At 49.0% G+C, this 18,804-nt stretch overlaps 1 protein-coding gene across 1 annotated transcript in view; it reads left to right on the top strand.

Annotated features, from left to right (window-relative positions):
- The window catches only part of RNF17 (ring finger protein 17), a 733,334-nt gene that overhangs the window by 341,691 nt on the left and 372,839 nt on the right, over nt 1-18,804 (top strand). The window contains exon 16 of the mRNA XM_075331310.1: nt 10,550-10,740. Within this exon, the coding sequence (XP_075187425.1) occupies nt 10,550-10,740 (191 nt within the window). The remainder of the gene's footprint in view (nt 1-10,549; nt 10,741-18,804) is intronic.

Raw genomic sequence — 18,804 nt, 5'->3', positions numbered from 1 at the left:
ATATAGTAATTATGTCCCTCATCCTGGCCCTCTTTATTTAATAATGTCTGGGGAAACAAGTGGAATCAGAAGGGGTTCTTAATTGCTTCCTGCACAAAATATCCCCACACACTGCTGCTCTCCAAAATAGCACCACAAAGTGCCCCTTTCCAAAATATCCCCCCAAAAATTGCCCTTTCTATAATATCTCCCCCAACTACATCCCTGTATAAATTCCCCCCTCCTCATTATACTATACTGCCTTCCACAATCTTTGATGCCTCATAATGTCCCCCATTGCCCTATAATGTCCCAATTTCTTTCATAACGTCCCCCACTGACCTATAATGCCCCAATTTGCTTCATAATGGCCCCCATTACCCTATAATGTCCTTCCATTGCCTTATAATATCCCCCACTGCCCTATAATGTCCCCCATTGCCCTATAATGTCCCCCATTGCCCGATAATGTTTCCCACTGCCCTATAATGTACCCCACTGCCCTATAATGTACCCCACTGCCCTATTATGTCCCCCACTGCCCTATTATGTCCCCCACTGCCCTATTATGTCCCCCACTAACCCATAATATGCTCCATAAAGTCCCCCACCGCTTCTTAATGCCCCTTGTAAAATAACACTGCTCCTGCCCACCTGCAGTCCCTCATGTAAAAGTACATCTTTGGTTCCTCTGGAGCGCTTACCTGTGCCTGCGCGTCCTCCTCTTCATCCCTGTAGCTGCGGCCCCGGTGATGATGATGTCGGTGCAGGCATGGGCGTACCCAGGATCAAAACTAGGGGGGGGCCAAGCCATGGTCGTTCAGGTTGTAAAATATTAGAATGGAAAAGGGGAATGAAACGAAAATTTTGAGAATTAAATGAAATTATAGCTCGATTAATGACTCCCGCAGTGCACCGCTAGTACCTTTGGTGAGTCTTTGGTGAGCCTGTGATGCCCTGTGGCCTGGGAGCTGCCTGAGGGCACCATACTGGGGGGGGGGGGGGGGGGGTCAGCTGCACTACAGGCGGGGTCGCTACTAGGAATTTCAGGGCCCCATACTGGCAAAATTTTCGGGCCCCCTTGAGACTCCGCCCAGGCTCCACCCCAGCTCCGCCTCCGCCCCTCAAACCTTCCACAGTCCTGCCGCCACTCTTTGAAAAGCTAATATACACATACATATCACACACGCCCTGCCCCTCCTATCTCACACAGCCTGTACACACAAACACGCACCCCCATATCACACACAGCCTGCGGCACCCCCATATCACACACAGCCTGCGGCACCCCCATATCACACACAGCCTGCGCCATCCCCATATCACACACAGCCTGCGCCATCCCCATATCACACACAGCCTGCGCCACCCCCATATCACACACAGCCTGTACACATATACACACACAGCCCGCAGCAACCCCGTATTACACAGCCTGTACACATATATACACACACACGCACACACACACGCTGCAGCACCCCCATATTACACACAGCCTGTACACATATACACACAGGCTGCAGCACCCCCATATTACACACAGCCTGTACACATATACACACAGGCTGCAGCACCCCCATATTACACACAGCCTGTACACATATACATACACAGGCTGCAGCACCCCCATATTACACACAGCCTGTACACATATACATACACAGGCTGCAGCACCCCCATATTACACACAGCCTGTACATATATACATACACAGGCTGCAGCACCCCCATATTACACACAGCCTGTACACATATACATACACAGGCTGCAGCACCCCATATTACACACAGCCTGTACACAAACACACACACACACCCTGTACACACACACAAACACAACCTATACACACACAGGCTGCAGCACCCCATATTACCCACAGCCTGTACACACATACACACACACAGGCTGCAGCACCCCATATTACACACAGCCTGTACACACACGCACAACCCTACAACAGGCACATTTCTCTACACACACACACACACACACACACACACAAAACCTCATCTTGAATTTCCAGATGGTGCAGAGTAGGTGATGAGACACTGAGATCTGCGCAGAGGCTGCAGAAGTTCCAATCACTTTTCCTGTGATGAGATCAGGCACATGATTAGTCAGCTGACATGGAAGGTCCTGAATTTACAGGTCCTTCACCTTCTCAGCTCCTGCAGACTCTGTTGTGGTCCGGTACATATCCTTTCCTGTCCTGCTCTGCAAAGCAGGAAGAGAGGTGGCCGCTCTCTGAGTGGCCCAGGCACCCCCTCATTGCCCTAATGGTGGCCCCTGCCCTTGGGGCCCGGTGAGCAGATGAATGAAAGGAAAGGGGCCCGGGATGTCAGCGGGGCCCCCCTCCTGGCTTCTGGTCACCGGGCCCCCTACAGGAGTCACAGTAGTAATGCCCTGATGGTGGCCATGAATACAGGCCCCCAGCAGCAGGACAGATGGGATGGTGGAGGCTCCTGGAGCACTGTCTGGGGACACCTGGCCTAGCCCCAGGTAGGTGACTGGTAAGGTAAAGAGGCTCCCTCCTGGGCCCCCTGCTTGCTCCCCTGGGCCCCCTGCTCGCCTTCTATACTCACGTGCTGCTGCTCCTGCAGCTTGGCCTGGGACGACGCCGGGTCTGTCCTCCGCAGCGCGATGCTGCTAGCACCTGCACAGGAAGGAAGCAGTCATCGCTCTGAGACTGCCTCCTCCTGCAGTGTCGCAGTGCAGATGAGTCAGAGCGGCAGTGACAGCAGGCAGAGCAGGGAGATCGCTCTCCCTGCTTGCCGCTGCAGAGGGAATAGGATTCTCACTAATCATATCGGCAATGAGCCGATATGATTAGTGAAATTACCGGCCGGGGGGGCCTCGGGGCCCAGGGGGAAAGGGGGGGGGGTAGGGGGCTGGGCCTAAGGGGAGTGGCTCTCAATAGCCGGGGGTTCTCCCGACCTCCTGGTGGGCTAGTCCACCCCTGGTGGTGTGGGTGGGGTTATATCGAGCTCATGAATATTGAAGACTACATGGTGGCAGGCTTACTAGTCCTTTAGTGACAATTTCCTACTGATAGTGATTTTAGCAAAACTACTATAAGCAACTCAGTAAGTGACACATCGCTGGAGTCAGGGTCTCGGTCTCTACATTATGCTGCTCTCAGATTAGGTGACAGATTTCCATGAATCATAGATGCCCATCTGACATCATTTAAACTGTGTAAGGGTATGTGCGCACGTGTGCGTATTACATGCAGTTACGCTGCGTTCTGCACCGCAGCCTAACTGCCTGCGTCCCATGGTGCCGGCAGATTCGTGCGCTCTGCATGCTGCCTCTCCCTATAGACAGCATGCAGAACGCACGAAAGAAGTGACATGTCACTTCTTAGAGCGCAGCGATTCGGCAAGCAGACGAATCGCTGCGTTCTAACATGCCACGTGCGGACGGCCGCTGCACAATCTCCATAGAATCTGCCGGCACCATGCGCTTCAGAACGCAGCTTTTCAGCTGCGCTCTGAAGCGCACCTTTTCGGTGCGGTGCAGAGCGCACACGTGCGCACATAGCCTAAATATGTGCTCTTAACCCTCAGCTGGTGAGGTGGGATTTTTGTCACGCAGCTAGTGATATGGGGCTTCCTATACCCCAGTGTTTAGAAATCTCTAATTTTTACAGAAAATGCAAAGATCTCGTTTGTTTTAATCGTTTTCTTATTGGCGATTGATTACACATGAGTATACCAAATTTTTGACACCCACAAGTATCGGAAAATGTGATAAATTGATGATTCATACCAGCATGTTCCAGTGAATACCAGCTGAACAAAATTTCCCTGGGGTGTTGTAAACCCCACCTCACCAGCTGAGGGTTGATATCATTTTTTTTTTTTACCAAAAAGTACAGTTCCTGCTTTGTTTTTTTTTGTTTTTGTTTTTTTTTTGGCTGATCTAAAACACATCAGTCTTTCAAGCTCCATCATTTAAACTATGATCAGAGCCGAAGTCCAGAGTGTGGAGGGAGCACTCCCTAGCATGGAAAGGGGGAGGAAGCATCTGGGAAACTGAAAAACGCAATCCAGCATATGTGTGATTTAAAAATCCCATATTTATTGGTTAGAGGGGTTCTCCACTACTTTTACATTAATGCCCTATCCTTAGTCTGATCGGCAGGGGTCTGACACCAGGCACCCCTGCCGATCCAGCTGTTCTCGGTGCAGGGGGCCAGAAATGCTCAGTTTTGGGAGGTGGATGTGCATTTCTAGCTACAACCACTATCAGTTGATGGTAGCTCCTGAACTGAGCATTTCCGGCTGCCATTTTATCAGTTCGCTCGCCCCCACCTGGCATACATACGGTCAGATTCGCTGTGTGCTAGTGACAAAGCAGAGAACAGGTGAGAATGTTTCCGATCTTTTTTAGTTCGTCTCTGTATCCCACTCCTGGATTTGGCTTACAGTTACTGAGGCAAATTTACCGCCATGTAAATAAGGTCTTACAGGGAGGAAACCCTCTTTTCTTCGGCGCTCCATTGGGAGACCCAGACGATTGGGTGTATAGCTACTGCCTCCGGAGGCCACACAAAGCACTACACTAAAAAGTGCAAGGCCCCTCCCCTTCTGGCTATACACCCCCCGTGGGATCACGGGCTGCTCAGTTTTATGCTTTGTGCGAAGGAGGTCAGACATCCACGCATAGCTCCACTGTTTAGTCAGCAGTAGCTGCTGACTATGTCGGATGGAAGAAAAGAGGGCCCATACTAAGGGCCCCCAGCATGCTCCCTTCTCACCCCACTTTTGTCGGCGGTGTTTGTTAAGGTTGAGGTACCCATTGCGGGTACGGAGGCTGGAGCCCACATGCTGTTTTCCTTCCCCATCCCCCTGAAGGGCTCTGGTGAAGTGGGATCTTACCGGCCTCCAGGCTCTGAGGCCGGGCTCCATCCACAGACCCGGAGATCCTGCTGGATACGGAGCTGGGTACCGTCAGGGACAAGGCCCTGCAACATTCAGGTACTCTGTGTCCCCGTACAGACAGGCACAGACACACTCCAGCGTTGCTGGGTGTTCTAGTGCGCCGGGGACAGTAGCGCTGCGCGCTTGGGTTATACTCACTGCAGCTTTGCTGAGTGAGTTTATGTGTGGGGAACTACCGCGCCGGCCGCCATGGTGACTGCGGCGCGGCTGAGACTTGTGGTGCGCCGGGGACTTCGCGCCGACCGTGCTTTTACGACGGCAGCGCTTATAAATCTAGTCCCCGGCTTCTGCGGCCTAGTTACGCTTCGTTCCCGCCCCCAGCCCTGTCAGTCAGGGAAGGGGAGAGACGCTGTACAATAGTCAGCGCCGAGGGCTGGAGTCTTATTTACATACTCCAGCCCTCTCACTGGGCACAGTGGGACGCCAGTTTCCCGCTCTTTGTCTGCAGCACGCCCACGGCCCGCCCCTCTTCACAGGACGCCGGCAGCCATTCCTGCACGCAGTCTGAGCTGGAGAACGGACATAGCCCTGGGAGACCCAGACAAGGGATTCTGGCGACCACACACCCGCTGTTTAGCGGGCGGTAAGCAGCACCTAGGTGCTGACCCCACTAGTGCCACAGTGTTGTTTTGTGTACTTTTATCTGTACCTATATATTGCACTGTACGGTCGCTTCTTGGCTTATACCCCTATATTGCTCTGAGGAGACAACAGCATGTCATCCGCAAAAAGCAAGGGTGCCAAGGCACGGGCTTCATATGCTGCCTGTACCGCATGTGGGGCTGATCTACCGGCAGGTTCCACGGACCCCCATTGTGTGCAATGTTCGGTCCCTGTGCCACTTCGTCAGCCGGAGTCTATGCTAGTAGTGGCCCAGGCAGAGACGCCTGTGAACCCTGCCCCGGTCACGGGGACAGAGTTTGCAGTTTTTGCTGATAAGATGTCTGTGACTATGACAAAGATTCTGGAAACTTTGCAGTCCAGGCCGGTCACTCAGACCATGGGTACTGCTGATTCTAGTCCCCCTCAGTTGGAACTAATCCGTGCTCCAAGGGGGTCCCAGACATCACAGGCTGAAGGCTCTGACTCGGACGACAGTCCCAGGCAGCCTAAGCGAGCTCGCTGGGAGAGACCCTCGGCGTCATCACGCTGGTCAGGGTCTCAGCGAGAGGATTCTCTGTATGATGAGACAGAGCTAGGTGATCAGGAGTCTAATCCTGAGACTGCTCTCAACCTGGATACCCCTGATGGTGACGCCATGGTGAATGATCTTATAGCGGCCATCAATAGACTGCTGGATATTTCTCCTCCAGCGGAGGAGGCAGCAGCACAGCAGGAGAAATTCCATTTCAGGTATCCCAAACGTAAATTGAGTACTTTCCTGGACCACGCTGACTTCAGAGAAGCAGTCCAGAAACACCATGCTTATCCAGATAAGCGTTTCTCCAAACGTCTTAAGGATACACGTTATCCCTTTCCCCCTGACGTGGTCAAACGCTGGACCCAGTGTCCAAAGGTGGACCCCCCAATCTCAAGGCTTGCGGCTAGATCCATAGTTGCAGTGGAAGATGGGGCTTCACTTAAAGATGCCAATGACAGACAGATGGACCTTTGGTTGAAATCTGTCTATGAAGCTATCGGCGCGTCGTTTGCTCCAGCATTCGCAGCCGTGTGGGCACTCCAAGCTATTTCAGCTGGTCTGGCGCAGGTGGACTCTATCATACGTCCATCAGTGCCGCAAGTGGCGTCCTTGACATCGCAAATGTCTGCGTTTGCGACTTACGCTATCAATGCGGTCTTGGACTCTACCAGTCGTACGTCAATGGCGTCCGCCAACTCTGTGGTTTTACGCAGAGCCTTATGGTTAAAGGAATGGAAAGCAGATTCTGCTTCCAAAAAATGCTTAACCAGTTTGCCATTATCTCAAGACAGACTGTTTGGTGAGCAATTGGCGGAAATCATTAAACAGTCCAAGGGTAAGGACTCTTCCTTACCCCAGCCCAGATCAAGCAAACCTCAACAGTGGAAGGGACAGTCGAGGTTTCGGTCCTTTCGAGGTTCGGGCAGGGCCCAATTCTCCTCGTCCAAAAGGACTCAGAAGGAGCAGAGGAGCTCAGATTCCTGGCGGACTCACTCACGCCCAAAGAAAGCAGCCGGAGGAACCACTTCCAAGCCGGCTGCCTCATGACTTTCGGCCTCCTCTCTCCGCATCCTCGGTCGGTGGCAGGCTCTCCCGCTTTTGCGGCATTTGGCTGCCACAGGTCAAAGACCGGTGGGTAACAGACATTTTGTCTCACGGGTACCGGATAGAGTTCAGTTCTCGTCCTCCGCCTCGGTTCTTCAGAACTTCCCCACATCCCGACCGAGCCGATGCTCTTCTGCAGGCGGTGTGCTCTCTAAGGGCAGAAGGAGTGGTGATCCCTGTTCCTCTTCAGGAACGAGGTCAAGGTTTTTACTCCAATCTGTTTGTGGTGCCAAAAAAGGACGGCTCTTTCCGTCCTGTTCTGGACCTAAAACTGCTCAACAAGCACGTGAAAACCAGGCGGTTCCGGATGGAATCTCTCCGCTCCGTCATTGCCTCAATGTCTCAAGGAGATTTCCTAGCATCAATAGACATCAAAGATGCTTATCTCCACGTGCCGATTGCTCCAGAGCACCAGCGTTTTCTACGCTTCGTTATAGGAGACGAACACCTTCAGTTCGTAGCCCTGCCATTTGGTCTGGCGACAGCCCCACGGGTTTTCACCAAGGTCATGGCAGCAGTGGTAGCAGTCTTGCACTCTCAGGGACACTCGGTGATCCCTTACTTGGACGATCTACTTGTCAAGGCACCCTCTCAAGAGGCATGCCAACACAGCCTGAACGTTGCGCTGGAGACTCTCCAGACTTTCGGGTGGATCATCAACTTTTCAAAGTCAAATCTGTCACCGACCCAATCACTAACATATCTTGGCATGGAGTTTCATACTCTCTCAGCGATAGTGAAGCTTCCGATGGACAAGCAGCGTTCACTACAGACAGGGGTGCACTCTCTCCTTCAAGGCCAGTCGCACCCCTTAAGACGCCTCATGCACTTCCTGGGGAAGATGGTGGCAGCAATGGAGGCAGTCCCGTTTGCGCAGTTTCATCTGCGCCCACTTCAATGGGACATTCTCCGCCAATGGGACGGGAAGTCGACGTCCTTAGACAGGAAAGTCTCCCTTTCCCAGATGGCCAAGGACTCTCTTCAATGGTGGCTTCTTCCCACCTCATTATCACAGGGAAGGTCATTCCTACCCCCATCCTGGGCGGTGGTCACGACAGACGCGAGTCTGTCAGGGTGGGGAGCAGTTTTTCTCCACCACAGGGCTCAGGGTACGTGGACTCAGCAGGAGTCCACCCTTCAGATCAATGTTCTGGAAATCAGGGCAGTGTATCTTGCCCTACAAGCCTTCCAGCAGTGGCTGGAAGGAAAGCAGATCCGAATTCAGTCGGACAACTCCACAGCGGTGGCTTACATCAACCACCAAGGCGGGACACGCAGTCGGCAAGCCTTCCAGGAAGTCCGGCGGATTCTGATGTGGGTGGAAGCCACGGCCTCCACCATATCCGCAGTTCACATCCCCGGCGTAGAAAACTGGGAAGCGGACTTCCTCAGTCGCCAGGGTTTGGACGCAGGGGAATGGTCCCTTCACCCGGACGTGTTTCAGGAAATCTGTCGCCGCTGGGGAGTGCCGGATGTCGACCTAATGGCGTCCCGGCACAACAACAAGGTCCCAATTTTCATGGCACGGTCTCGCGATCACAGAGCTCTGGCGGCAGACGCCTTAGTGCAAGATTGGTCGCAGTTCCAGCTGCCCTATGTGTTTCCCCCTCTGGCACTCTTGCCCAGAGTGCTACGCAAGATCAGGTCCGAGTGCCGCCGCGTCCTGCTCGTCGCTCCAGACTGGCCGAGAAGGTCGTGGTATCCGGATCTGTGGCATCTCACGGTCGGCCAACCGTGGGCGCTACCAGACCGGCCAGACTTACTGTCACAAGGGCCGTTTTTCCATCTGAATTCTACGGCCCTGAACCTGACTGTGTGGCCATTGAGTCCTGGATACTAGCATCTTCAGGATTATCCCAAGGGGTCGTGGCCACCATGAGACAGGCTAGGAAGCCCACGTCTGCTAAGATCTACCACAGAACGTGGAAGATTTTCTTATCCTGGTGCTCGGCACAGGGAGTGTCCCCCTGGCCATTTGCATTGCCTACTTTTCTTTCCTTCCTGCAATCTGGTTTGGAAAAAGGCTTATCACTCGGCTCCCTTAAAGGGCAAGTCTCAGCGCTATCGGTATTTTTTCAAAAGCGTCTAGCGCGACTTCCTCAGGTACGCACGTTCCTGCAGGGGGTTTGTCACATCGTCCCTCCGTACAAACGGCCGTTAGATCCATGGGATCTGAACAGGGTACTAGTTGCTCTCCAGAAGCCGCCCTTCGAGCCTCTGAGGGATGTTTCACTTTCTCGACTCTCACAGAAAGTGGCCTTTCTGGTAGCGGTCACGTCTCTTCGGAGGGTATCCGAGCTGGCAGCGCTGTCATCCAAAGCTCCCTTCCTGGTTTTTCACCAGGACAAGGTAGTGCTGCGCCCCGTTCAGGAGTTTCTCCCTAAGGTGGTATCCTCTTTTCATCTCAATCAGGATATCTCCTTACCTTCCTTTTGTCCTCATCCAGTTCATCGGTTTGAAAAGGATTTGCATTTGTTGGATCTCGTGAGAGCACTCAGAATCTACATTTCCCGCACGGCGCCCCTGCGCCGCTCGGATGCACTCTTTGTCCTTGTCGCTGGTAAGCGCAAAGGATCGCAGGCTTCCAAATCCACCCTGGCTCGATGGATCAAGGAACCAATTCTTGAAGCCTACCGTTCTGCTGGGCTGCCGGTTCCATCAGGGCTGAAAGCCCATTCTACCAGAGCCGTGGGTGCGTCCTGGGCATTACGACACCAGGCTACGGCTCAACAGGTGTGCCAGGCAGCTACCTGGTCGAGTCTGCACACTTTCACCAAACATTATCAGGTGCATACCTATGCTTCGGCGGACGCCAGCCTAGGTAGAAGAGTCCTGCAGGCGGCGGTTGCCTCCTCGTAGGGGAGAGCTGTTTTGCAGCTCAAACTTGAGGTATTACTTTACCCACCCAGGGACTGCTTTTGGACGTCCCAATCGTCTGGGTCTCCCAATGGAGCGCCGAAGAAGAAGGGAATTTTGTTACTTACCGTAAATTCCTTTTCTTCTAGCTCCAATTGGGAGACCCAGCACCCGCCCTGTTTCCTTCGGGATTTTTGTTTTTTTCGGGTACACATGTTGTTCATGTTGAACGGTTTCAGTTCTCCGATGTTACTTCGGATTGAATTTGTTTAAACCAGTTATTGGCTTTCCTCCTTCTTGCTTTAGCACTAAAACTGAGCAGCCCGTGATCCCACGGGGGGTGTATAGCCAGAAGGGGAGGGGCCTTGCACTTTTTAGTGTAGTGCTTTGTGTGGCCTCCGGAGGCAGTAGCTATACACCCAATCGTCTGGGTCTCCCAATTGGAGCTAGAAGAAAAGGAATTTACGGTAAGTAACAAAATTCCCTTCTTCATAAATGACTATTTTTTATTTTGTTTTTAAAGGGTGGCTTGTGGACAAAGGAAGTCAATGACCACATTTTAAAAGCGGTTGGCAAGAAATGTGTATCGATGAAAACCTTAAGGGAAGAACACAATAAGCTGATCGTTGACTTGAAGACACCTTTTGACAATAAGATCAAGAGCGACATGCCGGTTTCTCTCAGAGATTACCTTGTTCTCTCAGAGATGGCAAAGTGAGTATTTTATACAAGCTCTATATTGACACATTAAACTTTTAGTTTGAGAATTCTTGAACTTATTTGAGAATTGCTGGTTACAGTACAGAGGATGAACAGGGAGGATTTTGCATTGTCATGCCTTACATTGGGATACCCCTTCCTTACTTTACAGTTGTTTTTTTGCTACTTTCCTGCTCTTTTGTTCTGGTCAAGAGGAGATCTGGTAATTGGTATATTTTTATCCCTGGAGGTAATGAAATCAATAGGTAGCCAACAATTTACACTGAACAAAAACATAAAGGCAACACTTTGGTTTTTGCTTCCACTTTTCATGAGTTGAACTCAACGATCTAAGACTGTTTATATTTACACAAAAGGCTATTTTCTCTGATATTCATAAAATTATCTAAATCTGTGTTAGTAAGCACTTCTTCTTTGCCTAGATAATCCATCTACCTCACAGGTGTGGCATATAAAGGTGCTGATTAGACAGCATGATTATTGCACAGGTGCGCCTTAGACTGGCCACAGTAAGAGGACGCTCTAAAATGTGTAGTTTTATCAGAGGGCAATGCCACAGATGTCACAAGTTTGGGGTAGCGTGTAGTTAACATGCTGACTGCAGGAATGGCCACTATGCTGTTTCTATTTGTCTTAGTTAAAACTGTTATTTAATGTTTTTCATGCTTGTCTCTGCTGCCATCTACTGGTCAGACCTTTCAGCTCCTCTGTTTCTTTTGCCCAGCCCATGGGAGTGTCTGATGACCCTCTTGCATCACATCCTGGTATGTTCATTCCAAACGAGAGTTTGTGAGAACAACATCCCTTATTGGATTGGAGCTTCTAGGAGCAAAGTCTTCTGACCACGTAGTAGCTTCAGAGGCAAGCATCGCAGGAGAATTACAATGCCAAGTACTTGGATTACTGCACTCTGCATGTCCTAACCTTTGGAGAAAATAAACCACCATTGTTTCATCTCAGCATGTGCATGTTTCACTCTGGAGCGCTCTGGTCCTGTCTGCCCCACCTATAGGAAAAACGAAGGTAAGATTCTCACAACCTCTCACAACTACGCACCTTCCATCGCCTTTAAGTGGGGACAGAACAGTCAGAAGACTGCTTAAGAGCCCAAAGCAAAAACTTCCCTAAGAACCCTGTAACTTCCCATGTAATCTGCCTAGCAACAAGCCTTGTGCACTAGTCTGCCTGCACAGTGCATGCCTGGACAAGACTAAGGGGAAGCTCTCCCATCTGCCACGTCCTGTGTCACCTCTGCTTGCATTGTAAAGGGACAGTTTATGCACCTGCTGTTTTCCTCTAGCCATTCCACTTCTATAGACTTGCAGTACATTATACCTCATTACTGTACATCGCTGCACTGCGAACCCCAAGTTTTGTTAAAGACACCTTGGGAATCTCATCAGGGAGTCCTTGCAGAGCTGCACAACGATTTTTGGACCCCTATTCAAAAGTCAAGTTTCTTAAAGAGACAGTACACCTTAAATCAAAATGGCCGAAAAAGACCTTGGACAGTCCCCCACTGCTGAAACAGAGCAAATACAACCCGATACTGTCCATTATGAAGCCCAGGAGGCAGAGCCCATGCTTTCAGCTGACCAAGTTGTCCGACCGAAGCGCTCTTCCAAACCCACGATAAAAGTCACTGAAAACTATCACAGTATGAAAGATGAGTCATGTGAACACCTGGAAGAACAGTGGGAACGAGTCACCTATTACATGTCAAGACTTGAATCCTCATCAGGTGATGCCACATGCTTACAAGTTGCTCTGGAACGGCTGAACACCGCTCATGAAAGATACAAGAGACTGTCAACAAGGTACATTACCTTTCTAAAAGACTCTCTAAAATTGATGAAGCTCTTTCAGACCTGAGCAAGGCAGAAGAGGTAGACAAGGAAAGAGATGCCAAGGTGCAAGATGCCATAGACAAGGCCGAACACCGTATCTCGCACCAGCAAGAAACCAGATCACACCGATCAACCTCATCTAGACGTTCCTCTCGGTCATCCGGGTCATCATCCTCAAGAAGCTCAGCCCTGAGCGACAGGATACTAGAGGCCCGCATAAGAGCAGAGGAATCCAAGGTGAGACGTTCCTTCACAGAAAGAGAAGTAGAGGAAGAAGCCAAAAGGGCAGAAGCCCTTGCAAAAGCAGAAGCTGCTAAAGCGGAAGCCAAAAGGGCAGAAGTCCTTGCAAAAGCAGAAGCCGCTAAAGCAGAAGCCACAAGGGCAGAAGCGGAGGCTCGGATAAAGATTCTTCGGTCACAGATGGAAGAGGAAGTTGCGCTAGCTAAAGTGAGACTACTTGAGCAAGCATTGATCCAAGGTCCTGATCCAGCTGACTCGCCACCACTGGAAGCAGACAATCCAGTTGATCGCACAAGAGACTATGTACTGAATCAGTTACCTGTAGCAACCTCAGTTTGCAGTACCGTCCAAGCCGACAACACCGAAACCTCCAACTTACCTCTACCAGTGCCAGTGCCACCTAAAGCACCTGAGCAAATTAGTAACACCAAGAGGTGCCCTCTCAAACACAGTCACCACGGCAAGATGGCAATCAAGTGTTTCCTGACCCACTTCCACAGCTCAAGCAACGGTCATCAGAATCTACAGAGGCTAAACCGCAGCTCAACCCTGCAGCAACGTCATTTTACCCGGGAACATCTCATCCATTCACGCCAGGCAGCCCATACGCCCCAGGGGCATCTCGAGTCGTCGTGGCAACAAGTGGTGAGAAATCAGATATGTCTGAGTTTGCCAGGTTCATGGTGAGCAGAGAGCTAATCAACACTAGTCTCACGAAATTTGATGATCGTGCAGAGAGCTACAGGGCCTGGAAAGCAACTTTCAAGGCAGCCATCGCCAATCTCAACTTCACTGCAGAACAGGAGCTCGACCTCCTGATCAAGTGGTTGGGCCCAGGTTCTACAAACCGTATCAAGAGCCTCAGAACCGTCTATGTGGGACAAGCAGAAGCAGGTCTCGCTGCTGCATGGCAGAGACTGGAACGCACCTTTTGGCAGCGCAGAAGCAATAGAGAAAGCCCTATTCAAGAGACTGCAGGACATCCTAAAGATCAACCTTAAAGAAGTCCACAAGCTACAAGACCTAAGTGATCTGCTCATGGAGCTGGAGCTCGCCAAAAGAGATCCTCGTCTGTCTGGGCTATGCTACCTGGATACAGCCCATGGAGTGAACCCAATTGTGGTGAAGCTGCCATACGTCTGCAGGAGAAATGGGCAGCGTCAGTCTCAAGCATGTGAGATGAAGTCCAGCGCAGGAAAGAAGGCACTTTTCAATATAAATTTCCATATGGTTTATTCCATGTGCACACATATAGAGGTAGGTACAGACAGCCCCTGGGCAGGGAAAGAATGACTAGCGACGCGTTTCGACCGTATTACACGGTCTTAGTCATGTAACTGCCTAATCTAAGTGCAGAGTTTAAAAAGACATTCATTCACATTATAATGAACACACATGTGGAGTGACCGATGATGCAGCTCCTGTTAACTCTTTCTTGCCTTCATTAAACTTCACAATCTAATTCATTACAGGCTTGAGTTGATAGAGATCTATAATAGCTTGAAACACTGTGTTAGAAAAACAATATCTACAAACTGTACTTGTAACAAATACATATGGTTATAAATATATTGCACAGATTTGTATTTTATGAGGGAAAAAAAAAATAAAAATAAAAAAAAAAATCCACTATCAATGTGTACATTTTTGTGGACACCAAAATGCCTACTTAAATATTTCTTGTATGTCACATCTCTAATTAAATAGATGCTAGTGAGACTTCATGTTAGCTGTGAGCTTTGGAAAAGAAAAAAAAAAAGAGACTATAAAGTCTCCATATATCCAAATATCCCAATATCCATATGACATAAGTTTGAGCCTAATATGATTATATCATGTGTATATTCAAAGAACTATTATTTTATATATAGAACTCCATATATTGTGTTGCCGATTTAAATAATGCATGAAAATCACAATGCTTTCATATGGAATTTCCTATATACATACACAGACTGTCCCATTAAGTGAATTTTGATAGAATTTTTGAATTAAGTTAAAGCCACCAGTTCCCCCTCCACCACATCCTGAAACCTGTCTAGGATTTGTAGTCGGGATTGTAGTGGGTAAAAATCTACATTAGATGTTTTAAAGCCCTCATTTAGACTGACATTATGAAAACCACCTTCCGCCTCACATTGTCTCAGTGTATGAATACCACACAATTCTTTGAAAGTAGGCACATCACAAATATCACCACATCTTAATGGAATAGAAACTCCCACATCTAATCATCCCGTTTAATAAAGAAACAGACCGCAATACCATACTGAGATATGATTCATGCCATCCTAAGCATGTAACACACAATATACCCAAAGGCGAATACATCAGGATTAAAAGAAACTGCTCGGACGAAAAGTTGTTAGATGTAGAACTGGCCAAAAAGAAAGACCGTTTAGCCAGCAGAGGATACCCACTGGAGCTATTAAGAACGGGAATGGAGGAGGTGAAAAAGCATTGTGATTTTCATGCATTATTTAAATCGGCAACACAATATATGGAGTTCTCCTATATATAAAATAATAGTTCTTTGAATATACACATGATATAATCATATTAGGCTCAAACTTATGTCATATGTATATTGGGATATTTGGATATATGGAGACTTTATAGTCTTTTTTTTTTTTTTTTTTTTTTTTCTTTTCCAAAGCTCACAGCTAACATGAAGTCTCACTAGCATCTATTTAATTAGAGATGTGACATACAAGAAATATTTAAGTAGGCATTTTGGTGTCCACAAAAATGTACACATTGATAGTGGAATTTTTTTTTATTATTTTATTTTTTTTTCCTCTATATATAAAAAACATATAAAATACAAATCTGTGCAATATATTTATAACCATATGTATTTGTTACAAGTACAGTTTGTAGATATTTCTTTTCTAACAGTGTTTCTAGCTCTTATAGATCTCTATCAACTCAAGCCTGTAATGAATTAGATTGTGAAGTTTAATGAAGGCAAGAAAGAGTTAACAGGAGCTGCATCATCGGTCACTCCACATGTGTGTTCATTATAATGTGAATTAATGTCTTTTTAAACTCTGCACTTAGATTAGTCAGTTACATGACTAAGACCGTGTAATACGGTCGAAACGCGTCGCTAGTCATTCTTCCCCTGCCCAGGGGCTGTCTGTACCTACCTCTATGTGTGCACATGGAATAAACCATATGGAAATTTATGTTGAAGAGTGCCTTCTTTCCTGCGCTGGACTTCATCTCACATGCTTGCAGATGCCCGGCCGATTGTCCGTGCTGCAGAGAGAGGGCCTGGAGACTTGGAGTGGGTGAGCTGAATTCCTTTGTCATTCATTAACGTCAGTCTCAATGTACAAAAGCGTGCATGACGTCACCTTTCCCCCATTTATTCAGTTCTGCAAGTTCATCCACGAGCAGGCCCAGATGAGGAACGACCCCAGCCTCGACTTCCTAGAGTTCAACACTTCAGCAACTGCAACATCATCATCAAGGTATGAAGGTGCCATACACAAACGCAGAGACATTAAGAACACTGTGAGTGTTAGGAAGACTGAGCTACCATCACCTGCAGCACGCACAGATAAACAGTACACCATCTCATCACGAGATAAGTCTTTCAATCAAGAATGTCTCATCCATAAAAAAACGCATTCACTGAACAAGTGAAGAGGGTTTAGATCCAAAACCCTACAGGAGCGCAAGAAAGTCCTCACAGAACTTGGGATTTGTTTCAAATGCTACGCATCACTTGAGCACGTGGCCAAGGACTGTAAATCCATCGTCAAGTGTGAGGAGTGTCATAGTGAAAAACACGTTTCAGCCATGCACCCAACCCAGCTAGCTAGAGACACAACGGCTGCAGTCACCACCACTCCCACTCCAAGTCATGGAGGGGAGCCCAAGAATCAGACTGACACCACCACAGCCGTCTCCTGCTCATGCTCAGAGGTATGTGGAGAGGGCCAAACACAGAAATGTTGTGCCCGAATATGCCTCATCAAGGTTTATCCCGAGGGACATCCAGAAAAGGCAATGAAGGTGTATGCCATCATAGACGACCAAAGCAACCGGTCCCTAGCCGGAACCAAATTCTTTGAAGCCTTCGGAATGAATGGACCATCAGAACCCTACACCTTGAACACCTGCTTGGGTCGCATAGAGACTAGCGGCAGAAGAGCCCAGGGATTCATTGCTTCTCCTATCAATGGGAAGACTGAAATACCTCTACCAATGCTCGTTGAATGTGACCAAATACCCAGCCACAGGAATGAAATTCCTACCCCAGAAGCTGCATTTCATCAACCACACCTAAGACACCTCGCTAGTGTTATCCCACCTCTGGACAATAACGCAGAGATTCTACTCCTGCTCGGCAGAGACAATCTAAGGGTACACAAGGTGCGACAGCAGTGTAATGGGCCTGACTATGCACCATACGCCCAGAGACTGGACTTGGGATGGGTAGTCATAGGAAATGTGTGCGTTGATCGATGAGAAATTGATTCCTTCAAGACTTATGTGCATGGAGATGGGCGCACAACCTGCTTAAAGCCATGTCCTCATCACTATGGAGTGAAAGAGAAGTCTCCAGACCACAATACAGCTACCTGACATCGCTTCTTCTCTGCATATCGACAACTTGGGAAGATCAGTCTTTCACACAACCAAGAACGACGATAAAGTAGCCTTGTCAGTAGAGGACAGATAATTCATCGAAATAATGGACTGTGAGTTTTCTAAAGACAAAACTAACCATTGGGTCTCTCCATTACCCTTCCGATCTACCAGGGTAAGACTCCCAAACAACCGAGCTCAAGCTCAGACCAGATTTAACTCTCTTCAGCGTTCTATGAGCAGCAAACCTGAAATGAGAGAACATATTGTTGCCTTTATGGACAAAATATTCCGCAACAACCACGCAAAACCAGCTCCATTCTTGAAGAAGAACGAAGAGTGTTGGTATCTGCCTTCATTCGGTGTATACCACCCACGAAAACCGAATCAAATCAGGGTTGTCTTTGACTCCAGCGCCAAACATGAAGGCGTATCCCTTAACGATGTTCTCCTCACAGGTCCTAACCTAACAAACAACTTGGTAGGAGTATTGCTGAGGTTCAGAAAAGAGCTTGTCGCCATCACTGCCGATATTGAACAGATGTTCCACTGTTTCCTAGTCAGAGAGGACCACCGGAACTTCCTCAGATTTCTGTGGTACAAGGATAATGACACCAATAAAGAGATGGTGGAATATCGTATGAGGGTCCACGTGTTTGGAAACAGCCCTTCACCCGCAGTTGCAACCTATGGTCTCCGGAGAACCGCATTAGGCCCGTTTCACACGTCGGTGAAAAACAGACGTTTTTCACTGGCGTGTAAAACACGCACATGTCCCTGTGTGTGCCGTGAATCACGGCACACGTGGGTTGTCTAAGTGCAATCCGGGCTCCGTTCTCCGTGGCCCGTCATTGCACTTAGAAATCAACTCACCTGTGCCCGCTCCCGCTCTCCATGGTGCTGAATCCTCCCGCGGTGCAGCATCCGGCCGGCGCTGACCCCTGCAGCAGCTGCTTCCGGGTCGGCTGTGTCGTGCATCATTAAGATGCTCGACAGTAATCAGCCGGCTTAGAAGCAGCAGGCTACACGGGCTGCAGAGAGCGCGGCTGAAGCCGGGTGAGTTAAAATGTTTATTATTTTAAATGCACATTTTTTTCTGGCACGTGTTTCACGGACCACACCACTGCGTGGTCCGTGGGACATCAGTGATGCCAGAAAAAAATTGACATGTCTCCGTGCGGCAATCACGCACACGCGGGTACGCCACACGGAGACACGTGCAGTGAAAAATCACTGACGTGTGAGCAGACCCATTCATTATAATGGGTCTGCGTATGTCAGTGATTCTGGTACGTTTAAAAAAAAAAGCACAAACGTACCAGAATCACTGACGTGTGAAAGGGGCCTTAGAGGGAGAGTCCGAGTATGGAAC

This window comes from Anomaloglossus baeobatrachus (genome assembly GCF_048569485.1).
Source record: "Anomaloglossus baeobatrachus isolate aAnoBae1 chromosome 2 unlocalized genomic scaffold, aAnoBae1.hap1 SUPER_2_unloc_1, whole genome shotgun sequence".
NCBI classification, from domain to species: domain Eukaryota; kingdom Metazoa; phylum Chordata; class Amphibia; order Anura; family Aromobatidae; genus Anomaloglossus; species Anomaloglossus baeobatrachus.
This window is presented reverse-complemented; position numbering and strand designations above follow the sequence as displayed.